This window comes from Canis lupus, chromosome 11 (genome assembly GCF_011100685.1).
Source record: "Canis lupus familiaris isolate Mischka breed German Shepherd chromosome 11, alternate assembly UU_Cfam_GSD_1.0, whole genome shotgun sequence".
NCBI classification, from domain to species: domain Eukaryota; kingdom Metazoa; phylum Chordata; class Mammalia; order Carnivora; family Canidae; genus Canis; species Canis lupus.
Window position 1 is genome coordinate 9351706 of NC_049232.1, and position 24582 is coordinate 9376287.

At 33.7% G+C, this 24582-nt stretch overlaps 1 protein-coding gene across 1 annotated transcript; it reads right to left on the bottom strand.

The window, feature by feature from the left end:
• Positions 1-6: 6 nt before the first annotated feature.
• LOC119876778 (tRNA-uridine aminocarboxypropyltransferase 2-like) lies at positions 7-24054 on the bottom strand. Its single transcript, XM_038551652.1, has 5 exons — positions 24049-24054; positions 23298-23414; positions 17401-17495; positions 15014-15206; positions 7-588 (listed from the first exon to the last, which is right to left on the bottom strand). The coding sequence occupies exons 1-5, from the start codon at positions 24052-24054 to the stop codon at positions 499-501; spliced, it is 501 nt and encodes a 166-aa protein (XP_038407580.1). The 3' UTR covers positions 7-498.
• Between the last annotated feature and the right edge of the window lie 528 nt (positions 24055-24582).

The following is a 24582-nucleotide window of genomic DNA, read 5'->3' on the forward strand; positions in this document are numbered from 1 at the left end:
GAAAGGAATAACTACATAAATTATCATAGTTATGTACTGTACTGACACAAAAAAGACCCACAACAATATGTCATATATCAAAAAAAAAAAGGTTACAGAGTAATATATGTAACTGTGGCACCATTTTTTCAATATACACATTTATTTGGCAGAAATAAGCATTTTCTTAAGGTTTTTTAACCAGCTAACATTAAGGTTTCTACCTGTGCTCAGGAAAATTCCTTCCACAAAATGAGATATATAAACAAACAGTGAATCAAAGACATGTCTAAATCTCTAGTTAATTGATAAGCAGTGACAAGTCGAGAGGTAAGAGAGAAGACAGAAGAAACAGACATGCAGAAAGAGAGACACAAAGAGGGAGAGAGAACCATGGCAAAAGAACTAGAAGCATGTGGAGAAAGAACAAGGTTCCTGAACATTCAGTGTTAAATAGCTCACCATGTTATAACCCTCTGCAAGCCCTATAATTTCATCTAACCCAATAGTCATTAGTGTCTAGTATACATACACATGAACACTTTGTGTCAGTGATGTCAGGCAAACTGTAGAAGACAGGCAACCTTCCACATCTGCAGAGACACGAGGCTAAATCCATGGAAGACAAGAACAGGAACTGAGACAAGAGGTGATCATAATACTTTTACAGAAAACTTCCACAGCATATTTCATAAGAAATGTGAGACAATTTTATTTAAATCTCAAAACACAAAGTAATCTTTGTTAAATAGCTGCATTAGATACTTGTGTGTATGTACATATAGCATCTATATGTGTATGTTATGTGTTAATGTATGTAAACATTATTTGCCCCCTATTTGAGTTAAAATACATTTCCCCTTTTTTTGTTTCATACTATAAATATTTAAGTTTCTCAGCCTTGCTCTTTCCTCCAAGGAGCTGGTAACTAATGGAATTTCTGGTTTATCTTGGAGAACACAGGCACTCCTAATTAGCAACTGCTAGTGAAAGGAATCTCAGAAAGATAAGAAGAGATGCTCAGGCTCTTTCTCCTGTGACTGCAAAGGGCAAAACACTAAGTCACAAGGCCTGTCCTGATAACACACAACAGAAAGCATTTATAAGAACACAAGTCTAGATGGAGGCTGTTAAGCTACAACTGTAATCATCCTGTTCTATTTTCTGTGATAAAACCATCCTTCAAACGTTTATTTGTAATAAAGTAGTCTCTCAAATCATCTAGAGTTAAAAAGTCCTAGCATGTCCTGGGACTACAGCCTTTATCTAACAAATCTGTTTTTTCAATTGGTTGTCTTCCTTCATAAGTGACTGCCCTGGTAATAGAATTTTAACTCTTGTTTCTATTTCAGAAGATTTAAATACCTGTAACATGGCTTTGTTAGCCATAAAAATTTTGAAACTTTATCTCTTTCCATTCTTTATCCATAAAGGCAAAATAAGCTGATAAATCTAGTAGATTCCTTATCTTACAAATCACATACATGTATTTTAAAATGCATTAATTGGATTTCATCAAAATTAAGAAATTCTACCCTTCCAAAGAGACTCTGCTAAGAGGATGAAAAGACAAGCCACAGACTAGAGGAAATATTTGCAAATCATATACATAATAAGGACCTGTACCCAGAATATATAAAGAACTGTCAGATTCAAGGGTCCGCAGTGGAAGAGGGAGGAAAAAAGAACTCTCGGACTCATTAATAAGAAAACCAAGAAGCCAATTTAAAAATGGGCTTTTTTTTACACTTTACCGAAGAAGAGAGATAGCAAACAAGCATGTGAAAAGATGCTCAGCATCATCAATCATTAGGTAAACGTAAAATAAAGCCACAAAAGATATTCCCATACAATTATTACAATGGCCAAAATTTGAAAGACTGCTCATATCAAGTGTTGTCAAGGATGTGAAGAAACTGGATCTTTCATAAACTACTGAAGGGATATAAAATGGTATAAAGCATTTTGGAAAATAGTTTGGCACTTTTCCAAAAGTGCCAAAAAAAATTTTTTTTAACATACACCTATTATATGAATCCAAGCATCCCATCCCTAGGGTAAAACAATTAAAAAAAAAAAAAGCATACACTTGTACAAAGATCCGTGTACAACGGATGCCCACATAAACAAAGTGCAGGTTTAGCCACATAATATAAAAATGAACTTCTGATACATAGCCAAAAGAATAAACTGCAAAATGATTATGCCAAGTGAAAGAAATACCAAAAAATGGTATTAATGTATAATTATATTTATATAAAATTCTAAGAAATGCAAACTAATTGATAGTGGCAGAAAGAGCACTGGTGGTCTGAGGATGGGGGAAGTGGGAAATAAAGGATCACAAAGCTCGAGAAAATCTGGTAAGTGATGGACATGTGTTTACTATCTTCATTGTGATGATGGTTTCACAGGTGCATACATATGTTAAAACTTAGCAAACTGTACACTTTAAATGTGCAGTTTGTTGCATGAGAGTTACAAAACAAAATTTAAACAGGAAAAGGATTATACATTTGCAAAATAAATACAAGGCAATGATATATGAAATTTTTAGGAAGCTTCATGGGAAGAAAGGTAAGTACGTGATGATTAATCTTATAGGCATCTATTCACCATATGATCCAAACAAGGAAACTGCTGATGATGGGCTTACTGGGCTGCTAGTCACAAGTCAAACATGTCATAATAGTTATCATGTGGGCAGGATAATGCAAATGATAAAGGACAATTCAAAATATTACTATTGGAGACTATGTACCTACTATACTCTGACACAGCACAAAAAGAGAAATGCAAAAAGGAAAAACAAGGAGAGAGAGATGGCAAGTGAACTACCACATCATGCTCTCCTTTGGTACCTACAAAGGTATCCTTTGATACCCTAAAAAAATCTTTACAGAAAGTTATCTTGATAGATATAGATATAGATATAGATATAGATATAGATATAGATATATAGATATATCTGTCTAAAAGATCAACAAGAAACTCCTGAGAAATGAAATTTTCATTTTCTGTTATTACTGAATGACCACTTTTGCTGTTCTTGAGAAATGACTTTAAATGAAAATTTTCAATGTCAATGTGAGAATTCATAAGGAAAATGTATCTACTGTGTTTACAACTATAAATATTTAAGATTTCATATAATCTGTTATTTTTTAGCTTTCAGGTAACCCCAAGCAATGAAGTTTTTCCATTAGTACAAAATAAAATGATACTCTGTATATTCTTCAATTCTCTTCATATATTCATTTTAAATAAAAAGTTTTCTAAGTTAGATATACATTTTTAAGGGCATTTGTTTCTTCTAGTGACTTCCATCCTAAACCGCATGGTATATCTTAAGGGCGAAGATGTCCAAATTATCAAGTAAACTATCTTCACTGTAATAACATTTTATGAAGAAAAGTAATAACCCTGCTTCCTTTTTCTACTTAATCCCCAATGCTAGAAGCCAAGTTTTAAAATAGTGCTCCCAGGTAAATGAAGACTGTTTGCACCATTGTTTGTCTAAAGAAAAGGCCTTGATGGGAATACCCATATCCCAAGCAAAGTAAACCAAGAAATTCTAGCCCAACACCAATATAATAAACCCTACAGCAAAAAGAGGGGGAGGAAGGAAAGAGTGGTATAGGGTGGGCACCTAATAAATTATTTTAATATAATGATTTATAATGATAATGATAATAATTTACCTATTACCTAATAAATTATCATCACTGTAAAATGTAAGCTCCATGAAGACAGAGATCAGGTCTACTCTAGTTCATTAAAAATAAAGAGAACAATCAAAGTGGAGGATGGGAGTACAAAAAGCATTCAACAGATACATGCTGCATGAATGAGTTAGTAAACCAATGAATAAGTGAATAAACTGAGCAAACATACAAACAAGTGACAAAGAGAACACATCAGAAGACTGATTCTAGAAGAAAAAATTTTAGATTACAACTTTTCTGTCTTTTCAAGGATATTAAACATTAACTATGAAATAATAGGTAAGATAAAAGAAAAAATTCTAAAGCTATTATTGAAAAAAATAGAAATAATATTACACTCTAAAAAAGCAGAAATGAAACTGAAGAAAAAATAAAATATGCATGAGAAAAAATCATTTAAATACATCAGAAAACAATGAGATAAAGATGATTAGGAAAATGAGGAATGGGCAGTCTCTTCAATAAATGGTACTGGAAAAACTGGGTACCCACGTGCAAAAAATAAAGTTGGACCCTTATTTTACACCATACACAAAAATGAAGTCAAAATGGATTCAAGAAAGACCCAAAGCTTTTAAAAGCCTCCTAGAGGAAAACAAGGGGAATAGCTTAGGGACATTAGATTTGGCGATCATTTCTTGGATATGAACCAAAAACACAGGTAACAAAAGAAAAAAACAGATAAATGAACTACTTGAGTAAAAAGATGAAAAGGCTTTTCTGAATAACAATTAATAATATACATTACATTCCCATTTTCCTTTTCAGGAAGACATTTCTCTAAGATACGGAGATGTATCTTAGCTCAGGCTGCTATGACTAAATACCACAGGCTGGCTTCTGACTATCACCATCTTTGGGAATTCCCCTGTTTTGAGCCTTATATATGAGACTTAATGCTCAGAAGTGAAATCTTAGCCTTGGGAAACAATACTCTGTAAATATCTTCATGTGTGTGTACACTCAGAGCTTTCTGAGCACTGGTACCTCAGTTAAAGCATGTTTGAATGGTGCACATGCCTTAGAAGTGAGTATATATTGTTATAATGTATACGAGCACACACAAAAATTTTGGAAGGAAATGCAAGATACTTTTAACTCTAAAAAAGATGCAAAGAAGGAAATGCAGTTAGGGGGTTACTTGGAACAAAGGCAAGGGAGATTATTACTGCTTTAAACGATGATTTGTCTCAATAGTTAACAGGCCCTGTATTGCCACACATCAAGAATCATCAGTTTCCCTCTCCTCTTTCAAAGGTAGACTATTTGATTCATGAAATTATTCTTTTCATGGATTTAATGAGTTGTCCAAATGATATGAACAACGTGTAGGCCATAAAATTTTTCAGTATCTGACATTCAACACCAGCTAGATGATAATTACTACAGAGATATGAGAAAATGTATGTAACTATTTCTAATCTCTCATAAGAAAGGTACATAAATATATGTAAAAGATTATATAGGCAAGTCTAGTTTAAAATCACAAAAATAAAGTTTATTTAATGAATTCTCAGATAAATCACACTACTGATTGAAAAATACTCTAGTATGGCGTCGGATCCTTACCCAAACTGCTACAGTTTTTCCAAATTGGCCCTAAACCTTTCTCCACATACTCTCACAAGGAATTTCAATGTCCTTCTCTGTAATTAAGATTATAAATTAATTCTTCCATCCCCTTAATATCAACATTGTATTTGACATAAAACCTTTAAATGTCTATGTTAGAATTCTTTACCAATCCCATCACATACTAGCTGTGTGAGCTTGGGCAAGTTATTTAACCAGTCTGTGTCTCAATTTCTGTTTCTACTAAATGGAAATAATATTAAATCAATATGACAATTAAATGAGTTAATATTTGTATTTAGAAAAGTAACTGACACATAATAGCCATTATACGAATGTTTGGAAAACTAAATTTAATAAAGTAACAGTTTTTTAACTTCTGAAAATATTTCTAGCATTTGGTATCCAGAGACTCATAAGCCCTTCTCCCAGATCTGAACTCTTCTTTAACTTTTACACACAAGGCTTCCAGTCTTTTTCTACTTTATTTTCTCTAAGCATTAAAACATCTAGTACTCAAGAAACAAAAGAAAAAAATAGATAAGCTGAACTTCACCAAAATTAAGAACTTCTTTACATCACAGAACACAACAGGAAGGTAAAAGAACAACCCAGAGAAAAGAGGAAAATATTTGCAAGTCATATATCTGATACAAGGCTATTCTACAGAATATGTAAAGAATGCTTACAACTCAATCATAAAAAGCAAAATCACGAGGGGCACGTGGGTGGCTCAGAGGGTTTTAAGCATCTGCCTTCAGCTCAGGTCATGATCCTGGGGTCCTGGGAAAGAGCCCCACATCGGGCTCCCTGCTCAGAGGGAAGTCTACTTCTTCCTCTCCATCTGCCCCTACCTTCTGTTCATGAGTGCTCTCTCTCTCTCTCTCTCTCCCTCTCTCTCTCTCTCTCAAATAAAATCTTTTTTTTAAAAAGATTTTTTAAATCTTTTTGTTTTTAAAAACAAAAGCAACATTGCTAACTTAAAAATCAGCAAAGCACTTGAAAAATATTTGTCAAAAAAAGATATACAAATGACCAATTAGCACATACATATGCTCAACATCATAGGCAGTGGGGAAATACACTACACACACACAAGACATAAGGTTTGCTCAGATGTGGAGAAACTGAATCATTCATACATCACTAGAATAAATGTAAAACAGTGCATCTGCCTTAGAAAATAGTTCCACAGTTCCTCAAAAGTTAAAAACAGAGTTACTAAATGACCCAACAATTCTACTTCCAGGTTATACCCAAAAGAACTGAAAAGGGGTATACACACAAAAACCTACAAATATTTATAACAGCATTATCCACAAGAGCCAAAAAGTGGAAACAAACCAAATGTCCATTAATGGATTAATTATAAACAAAATGTGATATACGCACATACTGGTATATTATTTAGGCATAAAAAAGAGTAAGGTACTGACTGACTCATGCTACAACATGGATCAAGTCTGAAACATCCATGGCTTGGGATGCCTGGGTGGCTCAGTGGTTGAGCATCTGCCTTCAGCTCAAGGCATGATCCCACAGTCCCAGGATCAAGTCCTGCATTGGGCTCCCTGCATGGAGCCTGCTTCCCCCTCTGCCTATGTCTCTGCCTCTCTCTGTGTCTCTCGTGAATAAATAAATAAAATCTTAAAAAAAAAAAAAAGAAAGAAAGAAACACCCATGGCAAAGTGAAAAAAGCCTGACACAAATAAGTAAGTCTACAGAGACAACAAACAGAGCAGTGCATTGCCTGTGTTTGTGAATGGGGAAGGAGGAAAGTGACCACTAATGGGTAGAAAGTCTTGGGGGGAAAGAAACTCAAAACATGAAAATACTGTGGAATATGATAATGGTGATAGTTGTTCAATTTTGTATACATACTAAAATCCACTGAATTGTACACTCTAGAAGGCTACATTTAAAGGTTGTGAATTATATCTCAATTTTAAAATCTCTAGTACAGCAGTGCTTCTCAAACTTTAATATACAGAAGAATTACTTGGGTATTTTGTTAAAATGAAGATTCTGGGACTTGACACTCGGTATTTTTTTTTTGAGATTTTATTTATTTATTCATGAAAGACACACAGAGAGAGAGAGAGAGAGAGAGAGGCAGAGACACAGGCAGAGGGAGAAGCAGGCTCCATGCAGGGAGCCCGATGCGGGACTCGATTCCCAATCTCCAGGATCACACCCTGGGCTGAAGGCAGATGCTTAACCGCTGAGCCACCCAGGCATCCCACACTCTGCATTTCTAACCAACTCCTTAGTGATGGCAATGCTGCTGGTCCATGAACCACAGTCTGACAAGGAAGGCAGGGTACATTCTTCCACGCTCTGCTATGGTACACCTCCACCTGACTTATTCAAGAATAGAAATGTCTTAAACTTTAAGCACTTGGTTAGACCAGATGATTCATGATACAAAATCATAAATTTAGGTTAATTTTCAAATAAATTCAATCTAAATTTTCTTAATTAGCCAATTCTAGAGCTAGCCTGATATGCTGAATTAGAATGCAGGAGAAGCAGATTACACTTCTGGTTCTCCCCATAACTGGCTGCAACTTCTGAAGAATCATTTCTTGCTGGCCTGTAGCTTCCTCCCTTCTAAAATGCTAAGAATTTATTAATATTTAAGATTCCTTCTGTTTCAAAATTTGTAATATTAACTGCCAAGGGATTTAAGAATTTCTCTCAGAAAGACAAGTTCACAACTAAGAATTCAGTGAGGAACAATGGAAGTATGGAAGCAATGATTTTTACATAGAGATTTCTTTTTATTAATATATTTTTTAAGTAAGCTCTAGGCCCAATGTGGGGCTTGAACTCACAAACTCTGGTATCAAGAATTATATGCTCTACTGACTGAGCTAGCCAGGTATCCCTCACATAGATATTTCTCAGAACTTTCTTTAAATTATTCTTTCACAAAGAACAAGATCATAGTTCTTACCAATTTACGTTCTATAACCTAGAATCATACTCTCAACAGAAGCAAGTTAACTCAAGCTCCATATGTAAATACAATGCCATCTACAACCTTGAAGATAAGCCTCATAGCCCATGAGGAGAACACAACACTTCAACACATGAGCCAGAAGAGACCCAGAGAGGTATGAATACAGTCTGCCTAAAAATTATGAATGATGTGCAAAGATCAAAAAAGTTCATCACTGACATCATAAACCTTTGGCATTCTGTATTTAACATTCATCTCCTCTAACTATGCCCCAAGGATACTGAAGTTTCATGACATGAAATACGTACTTTGCTGTGGCAATAATTTAAATCATATTTATTGGAAGATACAGCATGGAAGTCACTAAACAAACAAGTAAAACACACTATTCAGAATCTCTGTCTCCATGAGGCTGTACTGTGCCCTTGTTTTCCAGAATCTTTTACATGTTACTCTGTAAATTTTTTTTTAATTGTGTCTTCTGAAAAGGAAAGGGTATTAAAAAGTAAGCCAACTCCCAATGCTGGTAATAGAAGTAAACAAACATGAACGTTCAGATAAAATTAAGATAATTTGAAGAAAGCAAAAACACTAAACTTGAAAAGGTATCTGCACCCCCATGTTCACCACAGCATTATTTACAATAACCAGGATACGGAAACAGTCTAAATGTCCATGGACAGATGAATGCATAAAGGAAATGTGATGTGTGTGTGCCTATGTGTATACACACATATGTACATATACAGACACACACATAGTAGACATTATTCAACCATTAAAAAAGGGAAATCTTATCATTTGCAACATGGATGGACCTTGAGAGTATTACGCAAAGTGAAATAAGTCAGGCAGAGAAAGACAAACACCATATAACCTCACTTATAGGTGGAATCTAAAAAAATAATAATAATTTTAAAAATGAGCTCCTAGATACAGAGAAAAGATTGGTAGTTGCCAGAGGTGGAGGGAAGCAAAATAGGTGAAGTGGGTAACAAGATACAAACTTTTAGTAAGTCAGTCATGGGGATATAATATACAGCATGGTAAATATGGCTAATAATACCACACTGTACATTGAAAGTTGCTAAGAGAAAAGATCTTAAAAGTTCTCATTACAAGAAAGACAACTATGTTGACAGATGTTAATTGGACTTAGATTATTTTACAATAAATACAAATATCAAAGCATTATGTTATATACAGTTGAAACTAATATAATGTTATATATCAATTATATCTCAATTTAAAAATTAAGAGGATAATAATGAATTTGAACTACACAATTAGAAATGTAACATAATCCGGTCCGCAACAGGTCTATGTAGACACACGAAATAGTTTTCATGAAGATATTTTAGTCTGTGAGTGCTCCCAACAGTGCTCTGTTTATCAAGTAAGAAATTCAGCTTTAGTGGAAGTTTTATAGGCAGTAAAGCAAGGAAATGCAAATTAACTCACTGAAAATAAGTTTATGAAGAAAGGTGGGAGCCTCCACAAACATTTCCATATTCACCTTGGATTTATTCCTAGCCAATGTCAAGAGTGTCCTGTGTAAAATTCCTCTGTGGGAAGATATTCACTGCCAAATGGTCTGGATATATTAGAAATCTAGATTAAAAAGAGGCCAACTTAATGGGTTTGTATTACAATTCCTTCATTCCATGGTTAAGTACAGTTTACATATGATTATTCTCTTATTTGGGGGGAAAAAAAGCTATGTATTTTTTCTGTAAAGGAAGCAATACCTTGGATTTTACCAATAAAAATAATCAATACCTTTGATTTTTTTCTTTCTACCATTTTTTCTTCTGTATTTGTAGCAAAATATTTATACTACTACAAAAACTGAATAGATCAGCTAAACTAAGAGTAACAGCTAAGACAAATTTATGCAAAAAAGCAGGTGGATAAGTATATGTGTATTGATGGGATAAAGAAAACTGATAAATCACATTTAAAAATAAAAGTTAATTAACTTATACATTATTTATAGATTTGGGAAACTTAGAGAAGAACTGAATTTTCATTTTATGTTTTCCATTTTTGTTTTTCCCTTGGTGAGCAAGACCATAAGGGAGAATTATTAAAATATTGCTATCCAGCACTGATTGTGAAGGAATCAAGAAATGAACAAACATGTTTTTATAATCAAACAACTGATGTACAGTGGTGTCTGGTTATCTATGGGTTTTTGGTCTGCCCATCCCTGCTTTTAAATAGTCCTGAAAACAACACCTCATGTCCTTGGAGAAATTTCCAGATTCACGCAGTCTTGCTGTCAATAGTGATACCACCATCTACCCCAATCCCAAAAATAGGACCATCCAGGAATCTGCCTTGGGAAGGAGAAATCATCTTTCTGTTAAGACAAATGAAGCCAAGAAGAGACTAATCAGCTGCTTCCTACAGATTACTTCCAGTAGCAGGAAGGAAGTAAAAAATTAAACCCAACACATAGGGAAGCAAACCTCAAAACCAGAGAGCTGCTTGAGAACCAGATCCAGGCAAGCCTGAAGCCACTCCTACTGGTTCTCAGTTTCCCAGTGACATGACAGGTGTACTTTCTTTTTTGTTGGAGTTAGAGTTGGAGCTCTGTCATTAATTATCCATAAGCAATGCACGCTACTTATAACTTAATTGCATTCACTTATTAAAGTGTGGCCCCTTGGAAAGTTTATTATGTAATAAAACAAAATTCTTTCCGGGAAAGCCAGGGAACAGTTACTGATTAAATAAAAATCATTACATATGAATGGGAAATTTTTTAAGAATGGAAGAATATATTAAAAATAAGCAAATCTTTTTAGTGTTAGAGAATGTAGTTCTATATTTTACTATAAAATCACTACAATTATCAATATTATTTTGTGAATGTCTAGAGATACATGTAGTTACATTTAAAAATCAATCCCTTGGGATCCCTGGGTGGCTCAGCGGTTTAGCACCTGTCTTTGGCCCAGAGCGCGATCCTGGGGCCCCAGGATCCAGTCCCACGTCGGGATCCCGGCATGGAGCCTGTCTCTCCCTCTGCCTGTGTCTTTGCCTCTCTCTCTCTCCCTATGTCTATCATAAATAAATAAAATATTTTTTTAAAAAATCAATCCCTTCTTCACCTCATCTTACCTATCTGTGTAGATGTATGTTATATATATGTGTGTGTGTATATATATGTATATAAAAAAATTTTTTTAAGAAAGAGTAAATGTACAGATTTCATTGGTTTTTACAACTTCTAGAAACATTTTGTCTAACCAACAACCCACACTCATATATTTGGGCTAAGTATTATTTAGGGCAAAAAAATATATTTAGGAATAATATTTGGGAAAAGACATTCTTGCTAGAGCTCTTGCTAGAGATGGCAACATTTCAATTTCAAAAAGTAAATTTCGATACCTATTCCTTAACTCTCAAAAAGTTCAGAATAGCATAAAATACACACATAGACTGATAATGAGTAATGTCAAAACTTTAGGGCATTTAAGGGACCTTTGTTATTCTTGAAACTTCGGGAAATTTGATGCTCTTTCAACATAAAGGTTGACAATTTAGTATCATATTGTTATATAATAGGATATTTTATAATACACTTATAAATACATTTATTTTCTATTTTGTGACTTTATTTTCACATGTATGGCCCATTTTTTTTTTCAGGTTTTTTTCACCTTCACCTGATTTCTAAGAATTCCAAGCTTATGAAGCCTTTATCTGATTCACAGATTTCTAGAAAGCCATTTGCCTTTCACTTTAGCTTATGGTGAGATTTCCCCTCATGTAGTCAAATCTAATATTTCTTTTAAGCACTTTATTTTATCTGTTGTAATATATGCATTTCAAGGTTAAACAAATATCCACCTATATTTGCTTCTGGTTTGGAAAAACAAGAAAAGGAAAAAGTGATAAAAATATATGGCCCAGTAGAACTGGGAAAATTATTTAATTTACCTATGTCCTTATCTGCTAAATTATATATTTTATTTTATTTTTTTTTAAAGATTTTATTTATTTATTCATGAGAGACACAGAGAGAGAGAGAGGGAGGCAGAGACACAGGCAGAGGGAGAAGCAGGCTCCATGCAGGGAGCCCGACGTGGGACTCGATCCCGGGTCTCCAGGATCACACCCTGGGCTGAAGGCGGCGCTAAACCGCTGAGCCACCTGGGCTGCCCTTATATATTTTAAAATATCTTTTAATCTTTTTAACCTGACTTTGTAACTCATTTCTATGGTACTTGTGTAGTTACCACAAAATGAAAGATGCAGACAACACAAGCATGCAGAAAAAGAAAAAAAATTCAAATATCTGCAGTAAACCATTTTACAGATATAAGACTTCCATTAAAATTCCTTTGTATGTTGGGTGATATCTAATTGTAATGTGAACATAAATTTTGCCTAAAGTGTGTGGCAACCTAACAGTCTGCCTGCCTTTTCAGAGTTGGTTCTTGTGGAAGCTATCCTAGGTAAATAGCCTCAATGGCATTTCCCTTTCAGAAGCAGTATGTCACTCTGGCTTTGGCTCTAAACTAGGTGGGTTAAAGTGGCAGCTCTGCTCTGAAATAGCTGTGTGCTCTAAAGCAAACTATTGAACATGTCTTGTGTCTATGTTCCTCCCTGTGTTACCTAAAACAGTAACGATACTTTGGGGAACACTTAAGTAAGCAAGTTAATACAAGTAAACCACTTGGAATCGGGACTGGCCCATTGAAAGCATTCAGCATGTTGGCTGTTTTTTACATCTCTTTTACATATGAGTCTCATCTAAAAGCCGTATCTGCATTATCAAAGGGAATGAGAACTATAAAGAATTTGAGATGAGAATCTCAGAACCAAAGGTTCACTGTTATTTGTCACTAAGTACAAGTCTTGTTATGTTCACAACAAAACAGATAAACATATAACACAAAAGCTACTAGAAATGCAGAGCTAACTTCATTTAAAAGACAAAAACAGAAGCTTTTCAAATACCTTTTTCAGTATCAAACACCTCATATATGACAAAAATAAGAGTAAAAAGAAAAATCTGAGAATGTGAATTGTTATAGTCACAGAACAGATACAAAAATTTGCCATGTAATTACACAGAAATCATAAGCAAATTCAAAATTCTGCAGGCAATGTTCTTTTATCAAAATTCAACAAAATAAGAAATAAAAATAAAACAGGGACAAAAATGTTATAACACCTAAGAATTAAGAAGTCATTGATAATCCATGGTTAGTAAGAAATCAAAACAAATTACAATTATACCAATGCTATAGATATAAAAATGTCAACCCAACCCTTTAAGATACAGTAAAAGTCACACTAAGAAGAAATATCACAGCCTTCTCTCTCTATTATTAAAGAAGGAACTCGGGATCCCTGGGTGGCGCAGCAGTTTAGCGCCTGCCTTTGGCCCAGGGCACGATCCTGGAGACCCGGGATCGAATCCCACATCAGGCTCCCGGTGCATGGAGCCTGCTTCTCCCTCTGCCTGTGTCTCTGCCTCTCTCTCCTCTCTCTCTCTCTCTCTCTCTCTCTGTGACTATCATAAAAAAAATAAAAAAATTAAAAAAAAAAAAAAAAAAATAAAGAAGGAACTCACTACTCTTAGTAAAGGGAAGGAATACACAGTAAAATCTTATAAAAACAGGAAAAATTAACTGAAAAAGGTGAAAGCAAGTGATCAAGATAAAACAACAGATTAAGGAAATAAGAATAAAGTATAATAGCCATTAAAACAATCTAAAGGCTAATACTTTCAAAACATATTTAAAATTGAGAAACATCTTTTGAGTATGTTCAGAGAGAAAAAAGTGCATGTGTCTGTGTCTGTGAGTGATTAGAAAGAAGAAAGGACATAATTCAGAATAAATTAAGTATTTAAGAATATATATATATTCAGGTGTATGGCAATCAATTTGTTAACTCAGGTGAAAGGAATAATTACCCAAAACAGATAAAAGTTATTAAAAAACTGAACCAAATAGGAGAAAACTTAAGAGTTTGAAAGAAGGGTTTAAAAGTTATCATTTTATAAAGACCAGGAGCAGGTGGTTTCACCAATGAGTTCATTCTAATTTTTAAGAAGCAAGGAATTCCAATATTGTTTGAACTATTCCAGGTCATAGAAAAATATTAAAATCTCTCCACTGATTTGGTGAACTTAAGATTATCTTAGTACCCAAACCTGATAATATAATAAAAGTACAAAAAACATATAAATTATAATTCAACAGAATCAAATAAAAGTTTCAGCAATATATCAAAAGGATAATGTAAAATGATCAAGTGGAATTCACTCCAAGAACACAAGAATGGCTCACTATAGGAAGTGTATCATCATCAACAAATTGAGGGATAATCTAATTATAATAACAAATGACAAAAAAGTATTTCATAAAAATTCAGTCATTCCTAGTAAGAACAAGGTAATTTAGTTACCAGATGAAAGTATTTAAACATAACACTTAACAAAACATTAATACACATAGAAATAATTAATCCTTAAATTTCACTGATTAAATGTTTGAGATACTCTTAATATAGCAAATGCCCAAATTACGGTGAAGTTTGGTGGTAGGAATTGAGAAAGGTAAATAGGTTTCAAATTTTCTACATCTACATACCAAACACACAAGCAAGCATATACATATCTATGTACAAGCATTCACACACATAAATAGCATCTAATTCATATATAGAAATGTGTATCCCCCCACAGAAAACATATACAATGTACATAATTACATATTTGTATATATTCTATGTTAAAATACTAGCTTACCTGTTTGGGGAGTCGGAACAAAGAATTCTTATAGAAAATGTCCTTAGCCTGGCTCCATGTACCATCAATGATGATGATTGTGGAAGGATAAGTAGGAGAATCTAATATAAATTCTTCCAAATTAGCAGCTTCAGCCCCTGGATATAATATTAATGTATCAGACTTCCGACAAACATTTGAAAGTTCAGGATCTCTAAAAATTTAAAAAGAATATTTTTAATGGCTTGGGAGGGAAAAAAAAAGTTTAATTATTCTTATTGTACTTCTTTCAAAAACACATGTCAAAGTATTTGGTACTGGAGATATAATAATGAATGAGACAGCCTCTGTCTGCAAGCAATAAAATAACCCTAAAGGGAAAAGTTAAAGAGTCAATTAAAGACAATAAATGGCATCTTCTTCAAACTGATAAATAACATCTACAAAAATGTACAGTCAATATCATATTTTACAGTGTCCCTTGAGATTGAGATCAAAGTAAAAATGTTGGCTTTCACCACTCCTAATACACATTGTACTAAAGTTCCCAGTTATTGCAATTAAGCAAGAAAAAGAAATAAAAGGCATAAAGATCAGAAATAACCTTATTTGCAAATAATACTCCCACAGAAAGTTCTAGAGAACATACAAAACAATTTCAATAAGTACCAAATGAATTTAGAAAGTCACTGGATGTAGAGTTGATACACCAAACCCAAATTTTTGTATATACTAGAGGCAAAAAATTGAAGGTAATTATTTTTAAATTCCATTTACAAAGGACACCAAAAGCAGTAGATCTCTTAACCATTCCTCCATGGTTACAACAGGTACTCTAACAAAAGCTTAAGTTAATATCATTCGATTGCCAGATTACCATCTAAATAACAATCTTAATTGGCTTTAGTTCAAAAATCCATCAGTGAATAATAATTTACTGAGTAAGGACTATATTAGGCTCCAGAGGAAAAAAACCAAATTACTTAATATAATAGATTCAAAATGGGATGAGCTATTTGAAAAAGCATCAAGTTTCTCATCCACAAACACATTTGTGGAAGGGTTAGATAACCAAATGTCAGGGATGACCCAGATAGTTTCTATTTCTACCAGTATAGATACTCACCACTTTTGCAATAAAATAACCTGGATCCAAGCTGGCAGCTGATCAAATTCAGATATATCTATATACACCTATGAATTATAAAGAGACTACCATTCATTATAAAGAGCCTCTATATGAAAGAAATGTCACAATGTAAATGATGTGAATGCTCCCCATGTGAAGGGATCTGGATTTCATATGCATTCCCAACAAAATAGGAAAATTCACAATAGCAGCACCAACCTCAGAGCAAGTCTCATCTCTGAGGCCAAAGTAAAAGAAAATTTTATATGAGAAAATTGCCCCTAAAAAATAGTTTCAGAGAAAGGAAAAAATGATTTTATAAAGTTCTAACATGATGTTATTTTCATAATTTGAAACTAAATAATAAAAGAACCTAAAATAATAAAGGAAGAGAAAATTTTGGCCAATTCCTGGGCTTGGAGCTAGTACTAGCCTTACTTAGCATGTTCATAATTGGACTGAAAAAGAAATCTCCATATTTTCAAAAGAAATTAAATTTTGCATATAAAAATATACTTAACTGCAGATAGGATCAAAATAATTAGTGAAGGCTTTGTGAATGGGCATGAAAGCAAAAAAAATATGCTTCAAAGATAAGAAAAGACTTGTAGAAAAATGCAAATATGCACATAGTATATATTTATGATATTGGGTTACATAATAGAGTATGAAATAAGATCCAAGAATATTATAGAACTGTCACTGAAATTATCAACTAATAGACTGCTGCCTATAAAAATACTTGGCCTCATTAAAAAGAATATTTTAAATATGACAGGAGAAGGCATTCTATCATTTAAAAGAAAATGTGGTGTGCCTATAACAAGAATACTCAATATAGTCCTAGTCACTATGCCTCAGGAAAGCCTTAATGAGCTAGAATTGGATAAATATGTGTACATTTATATAAATGTGTATCACATATAATTGTTAATCTAGAAAAAAAGAAAAACACAACTAAATCTAAGTACTCTACCATCTTAAAGACAGTTTTAACAAAAATAAACAGTAAATATACACCCTTTAGGCTCAACAGATATTATTATGGAATTCAGATAATCCCTCTGTTTATTACATTTTGGTCTATGTTTTCTGAGGGTGTTTTTGTTCATATTTTGATTTGTCTTGTATTATTCTGAAGGAGAAAGCAAAACTTCACTTTTTTTTCACCTCCTCCAATGTACCATGCTCTTGGTCTGATGGATAAGGTGAAGGGAACCATTTTTTAAAGATCTGTTTAAGTAAGACTTATTCTGAATTGCCCTACCAGATAATTTACCTTTCTTCACTGAAGCGACGACCAGTCTTGACTTTACACTTGTCCTGGGGGAGGCATGCTGCTAATAGGGGAACTGTCCGCAACACTTTGCTTTCCTTTAAAAAAAATAATTAAAACATAGATTTTCACTTAGACAAACACACTTTTAAAACATTCATGATGAATATCTGATACACTACATGATATAAAACTTTCACATGACTTTTATTACAGACCACAGTTTAATAATAAGAGCTATAGTTTCTCTGATTCATCAGTATTAAATACTACTGCTTATTTTTATTCTACTTGTGTTTAGAGGTTTACTGATGGAATAAGAAGATAAATTAACCTAAATAATGGTTAAGATTATGAAAAATGAGGGGCATCTGGGTGACTCAGTCGGTTAAACATCTTCCTTTGGCTCAGGTCATGATCCTGGAGTCTCGGGAGTCCCAGGATTAAGCCCCAAGTGGGGCTCCTCTCTTCTCCCCCCTCCCTCTGCTTCTCCCTCTACTCCTCTCTCTCCTCATGCTTTCTCTCTCTCTCTCTCTCTCTCTCTCTCCCTCTCTCATTCTCTCTCTTAAAATCTTTGTTAAAAGTATGAAAAATGACATTTTTATTTAACTAAAATGAATAATTCATTCTGGGAAATTTTATTTCAGTAGTAATTACATTTTGTACTATGTCAACTTGAAGATAACTGCCTAAATCTTTGTGTCCAGAAAAGAAAGAAGTGCTGAAAAAAACAAAATCATGGGACATATCAAAGTGACACAGAACTTCCTAATGACCAAAATGGAATAATTTGAGTAACAAAGGAAGTAGCAAAGTGTATGGATCATGATCCAAAAATATAAAATAAATAAATAGGAGAGAAGAGACAAATCTTCCTTATAGAAGAATTCCAAGTAATAAACATAAGTACTCCCTACTCCAAAAGTTGGAGCTTAATCTCTCCTACTCACCTGAATGTTGGCTAGATTTATGGCCCACTGCCAACAATAAAGAGTATGGAAAGGGGGAAAATATAACAACTTTAGAACAGAGAAATCTAGTAACCATTCCTGTAAACTCCATTAAACTATCAGTGTTTTTTTTTCCCAACATCCTAGCTTACAACACTGAAAACCACCTTTCTTGTCACAAGAATTGTATCCTTTATCCTGGTATACCCAGCTGATTTGCTATTTTGCCTGAGCCTCCCTCTTGGTTATTTTGGTCTATAATGATCAGTCACTGTCTGGCTCTTCTCCACTGGCCCAATTGGGTATGTTAAGCCTGATCAAGTAAGTGACAGACCCCCTCTCTAGCCAGTTCACCTACAGATAGACCCATTACCTTTATCAATTTATATAACACTGCTTTACATACATTCTCACAGTAAACAATTTGACTATTATAGCACATTAATATGTATAACATATTAATGCACAAGAGTAATGTTATATGTGAATTTACTAAAGTAACTAAAAATAAGTTTATAATTACATTACTTATCTTTGTAACAGAAACAAAAAGTATGTTAGTAACAGTATTCAACACACACACACACACACACTACACACACACACACACTCACCCTTCAGGAACATCTTTGTGCTAACCACTTTTGTCCTAGGTCTCTGACATGTTGATTAAAATAATAAAAAAGGGTAAATCTAGAGATACTGATAGTAAATTCATCTACCCTTAAGTTGGATAATAAAACAGGAGGGTCAGAATTTGCAGGGATTTACAACTAAAAAGAACATGTGGAGCTGTGACGAGCCTGAAACCAATTTAGAGCAGCAACTATGACAAATGGGATGAGGAGAGGTGAGGAGAGAGGCTTAGGACATTCTCTAGTATGTCCTACTGTTTTCTTTCCTCCTTACTCTCGCTATAAGACTATGACACATACTATTTAAACTACTCTCCAAACTTTTTTTTAAAGATTTTATTTATTTATTTGACAGATAAAGGAGAGAGAACACAGCACAGCACGGAGAGGGAGAAGCAGTTGTGGGACTTGATTCTAGGACCCTGGGATCATGACCTTAGCCGAAGGCAGATGCTTAACCAAGTGAACCACCCATGAGCCCTACTCTCCAAACTTCTAACAACATATGTATGTATGTCAAATTAAATAGTGCAGTGCCAAAAGATTTATAATATTCCCAGATACACTTCCCACCACCACTTCCCAGAGGCAATCACTTCAACTCTTTTGGCTATTTCTTCTAGTAGTTATCGCCATATTTCTATAAAATATGAGTGTCTTACTATTTCTTGATTTATCAATTTTAAATATTCTTTACAAACTACCATTTATCATCATCACAGCTGACTCTAATGTGCATAATTCTAAGTGCATTATAGATAAATGGATAGAAAGATAAACTGATTCATTTACCACCCACAATACACCAGTAAAGAAGTGTATCTTTTATCATGTCCATTTTACTAATGATGAAACTAAAGCACAAAGAGTTTAATTAACTTGCCCAGAGTTACAGTTTACAGAGCTATTAAGGCTTTACATTCAAGCAATCTGGCTCCTGAGCCTTTACTCTTAACTAATGTACTTACTGTATAACCACAGCCTCTTATAATAAATGAGGATTTATCTTTCTTCTATTACTCCTTACCATCACATCTTCTAATATTTTTAGTTAAATCAATAAGCAGCACTTACATCACTATGGCTACAAAGACATTGTTCATAAGCAAAGGCAACATAGTTTCACAAAACATTTCTTCCTTATAGATAATTTTGTTACTTTTGAGATAACAGTTTTATTTTATCCTTAAGCGCTTTTCTACATACATAATTAGTGTTTTCATTTTTCTGTTGGCAAACACCCACTGATGGAATTATTGGTCATATGGTATTTCTATTTTTAATTTTTTGAGGAACCTCCATATTTTTCATAGTGGTTATACTAATTCACATTACCACCAAAAGTACACAATGGTTTCTTTTTTTCCACATCTTCGCCAATACTTGTTATTTCTTGTCTTCTTGATACTAGTCTTTCTAACAGGAGTGAGGTGATATCTCATTGTGGCTTTGATTTGCATTTTACTAATAAATGTTGTTGAGTGTCTTTTTGTGTCTGTTGGCCATCTGTATGTCTTCTTTCAGGTACAATGATTATTCTCAACTAGATTATTGTTTTTTGATGTTGACATGTATAAGTTCTTTGTATACTTTGCATATTAACCCCTTATCAGATTTATCATTTGCAAATACCTTCTTCTATTCAGCAGATTGCATTTTCCTTTTGCTGATGGTTTCCTTCACTGTACAGACACCTTTAATTTTAGTGTAGTACTAACACTATTTATTTTTTTAAAACTTTTATTTATTTTTTTACAGATTTTATTTATTTATTCATGAGAGACACAGAGAGAGAGAAAGAGAGAGAGGCAGAGACACAGGCAGAGAGAGAAGCAGGCTCCATGCAGGGAGCCTGACGTGGGACTCGATCCCAGGACTCCGGGATCATGCCCTGGGCTGAAGGCAGACGCTGAACCACTGAGCCACCCAGGCATCCCACTAACACTATTTATTACACTATGTTTTTGCTTTTGTTTCCCTTGCTTGAGGAGACATATTTATAAAAATGTTTGCTAAGGCCAATGTCCAAGACTTAACTGCCTATGTTTCTTTTAGAAGCTTCATGGTTTAAGGTCTCACATTTAGGACTTCAATCCATTTTGGGTTTATTTCTGTGTATAAGAAAGTGGTCACTGTTTTTCAGGCAGCTGTCCAGTTTTCCCAATACCATTTATAGAAAAGACCATCTTTTCCCCATTGTATATTCTTGCCTCCTTTGTTTGTAAATTAGTTAACCATAAAGCGTGTTTCCTTCTGGGCTCTCTATCCTGTTCTATTGATCTATGTGTCTATTTCTGAGCCAGTACCATAACACTGTTTTGATTACTACAGCTTTGTAGTATATTGTGAAATGTGGGATTGTGATACTTCCAGTTTTTCTCTTCTTTCTCAAGAATGTTTTAGCTATTTTTGTGGTGATATACAAATGTTTAGGATTATTTGCTCTGGTCCTGTGAAAAAATGATAATGATATTTTAAAAGGTATTGTACTGAATTGGTAGAATTCTTTGAGCAATATAAATATTATAATAAGATTAATTATTCCAATCCATGAGCATGGTATATCTTCCCACTTGTTTATGTCATCTTCAATTTCTTTCATCAATGTCTTATAGTTTTCACACTATAGGTCTTCCACTTCCTTTGTTTTTGTTTTTGTTTTTGTTTTGTTTTTGTTTTAAAAGATTTATTTATTTTATTGGAGAGAGCACACGACAGAGGTAGTGAGAGAGAGCATGAGCAGAGAGGAGAGGAAGAGGCAGGTTCCCTGCTGAGCAGGGAGTCCCATGCGGGGCTCAATCCCAGCACCCTGAGATCACAACCAGAGCCAAAGGCAGATGCTTAATTGACTGAGCCACTCAGGCGCCCCATCACCTCCTTTGTTAAATTTGTTGCTAAGTATTTCATTCTTTTTGGCATAACTATAACTGTGATTTTTTTTATTTATCTTTTGGCTACTTCATTGTTAGAATGAAACACAACAGATTTCTGTATATTAATTTTGTATCATGCAACTCTACTGAATTCAATTATTAGTTCTTAAAGTTTTTGGTGGTGTCTTTAGGGTTTTCTGTAGTACCCTGTCATTTCAAATAGTGACAGTTTTACTTCCTTCTTACCAATGTAGAGGCCTTTGAAAACAAAATTACCATAAATCAATGAAACCACCTACATTTTAAATGCAATATTATGTCTGGAAATAATGAAATATACAAAATAGTGAGATAATGAACAGACACCATACTATACACACTGCAAAAGGAAAAAAGCATTCACCATCAAAAGTCAAGTTTTATCCAAAACTGTTATGGCCAGTAAACTATCATTTTTAAAAAATCTGAGCTGCAGAGTGTTGCAAATTTAAATGCAGAAAAAAAAAAAAAGCTAGTGACCAAATTATTCAAATCCTAACAAAAGCATGTTGTTAACACTAAAAAACTTAAAAATTAAAAAATTAAAAGGCTACCCAACAAATGGAATATTTAACAATTTACAATACAAAAATAAGTGTTTTCATTATTGGAAAGGGAAAAGACAGACTGATATCTTTTAAGTCTTTGTTAAAGATTTCTTCAGAAATTTAAAAGAAAAATTATTCCTTCTTCAGAAGTCTGATTCAGTAGATTATGTCCTGAGTTCCCAAACGCTAAAAGAATTTTAACTTCAGTTAATCAAAACCCACTTCGTATCATGCATCAACTAGTTTTACAGTGACTATCATTTATGGTTATCAATGAAATCTTTCCCTCCCTCCCTTCATTATTGCAGTTAATTACGAATTACAAACACACATACACACCAGCACATGCATAATTCTCACCTATACAGGAAAGTACTAATTTAAAAGTCTTTATAAGCAAAATATATAATTTATACATATTTGCTCTATTCACTTAAATAAAACTATACATTCATTTTGTAATGCTAAAAATATTGACAGTTACTTCTACTTTAACAAGAAATATCAAGAAATATAAGCTATGATCAAAATTTAAAAGCAATGATTTTCTTAGTTCTTCACTCACAAAAATCTCATCTTCACACAAAATTGTTGGCATTCTAAATTTCTCCACTATTCAATTATTGTTTGTATGAATTACAGTTTTATGAAATAACAATTTTTATCTGTCTCTAAAGCGTTAAGACACTATACTATAACATATAAAAGAAATTTCTTCCCAAAGACAAAGCATTTATCATCAATTTATTTTCAGAAATGTTAAAGAGCTAGAAGGTATGCATATGCTCATCAAGGTGTTTCCTCTTATATACTGATATTCTATTTGAAGTTATGTATTTTACAAAATTTACTCACCTCCGCCGGATGCTGAATTATGTACAAATGAGTAGAGATGTGCAGAGGATGCAATGGTAGAAATGGACACAAACATACTTCCTGAGGCCGGCTAAAGGGCAGAAAGAAAAAGAAATCCTGTAAATGTTCAAAGTACAATGATATAACAATAACCTAAAACTTGAACATAATGCCTCTTCTTTATGTAAAGAGATTTGCTAAAGTCTTTTAAAATGAAACACCAAGAATGAATTTAATCAATTAGACTTTAGAAATGAGAGTTTGGAAAAAGATTCAGCTAAATTCTGTACCATCTATATAGATTAAAGTACCTCAAAAAATCTTAGTTATCACTAGTGAAGAATACTCATAAGCCACCACCATGGTCTTTTTATTCATGAAGCTACACTTCTAACTGGCATTACAAATCAAGAATAGATCTTATGTCAAAGAGAAACCTGGCAACTCTTCTTAATCATCTGATATTGGAAGGAACAATATAATGATAAAATATAAGAATATGATTACCACCTAGAAAAGAATTCTAATCAAATTTGCCATCAGTGAACACAAGGAGCTTATCAATGTAAGAAGAAACTGAAATAGGCCACCAGATTATATTTAGCTAGAATTATATCCACAGAATGTCTAATTCATTTATTTTCTCTTTTGTTATTATTTTGTTTTTATTTTACTTACTTCTTAGTGTTTTACTACTGTTTCAGTAACACATACAACTCATTACAAAATTCAAATAGAATAAAGTACATACGTCCATCTCGGTCCTCCAAACCAGAGGATTCTCTGCCTTAGAAGCAACCAATGACCAGTTTCTGTGTGTCCATACACATGAGGGCAGCCTAGGTGGCTCAGCGGTTTAGCGCCGCCTTCAGCCCAGGGCCTGATCCTGGAGATCCAGGATCAAGTCCCACGTCCGTGCAGGGAGCATGGAGCATGCTTCTTCTGCCTGTATCTCTGCCTCTCTCTCTCTCTCTCTGTGTGTGTGTGTGTCTGTCATGAATAAATAAATAAAATCTTAAAAAAAATACACATGAATCTTCTACCATTAAATCCCATATTTGATATGAGTGTTTATAGTATGAAATTCATCAAGCAGCCAGATATCATGGGAGTAAATTTTCATGACAGATCACTATCACAGGCAGATGTTACATGACATTACAACAGTATACAAATGAATGTTATATTTAAGGGAATTCCCAACAGCATACTGTTACTACCACAAAACTGACTGCTATCAACACCTTCCTCAATTTAACCTATGTAGAGTTATAGTTTGAGGTAA

Excerpts from the sequence above, each read along its gene's own strand:
- LOC119876778 (XM_038551652.1), bottom strand. Across the intron at positions 15,207-17,400 it reads CGTCGCTTCAGTGAAGAAAG|AGATCCTGAACTTTCAAATG; the intron begins GTAAATTATCTG and ends TTAAATTTTTAG. Across the intron at positions 589-15,013 it reads TGTTCCGACTCCCCAAACAG|CCTCGTGTCTCTGCAGATGT; the intron begins GTAAGCTAGTAT and ends CCATGGATTTAG.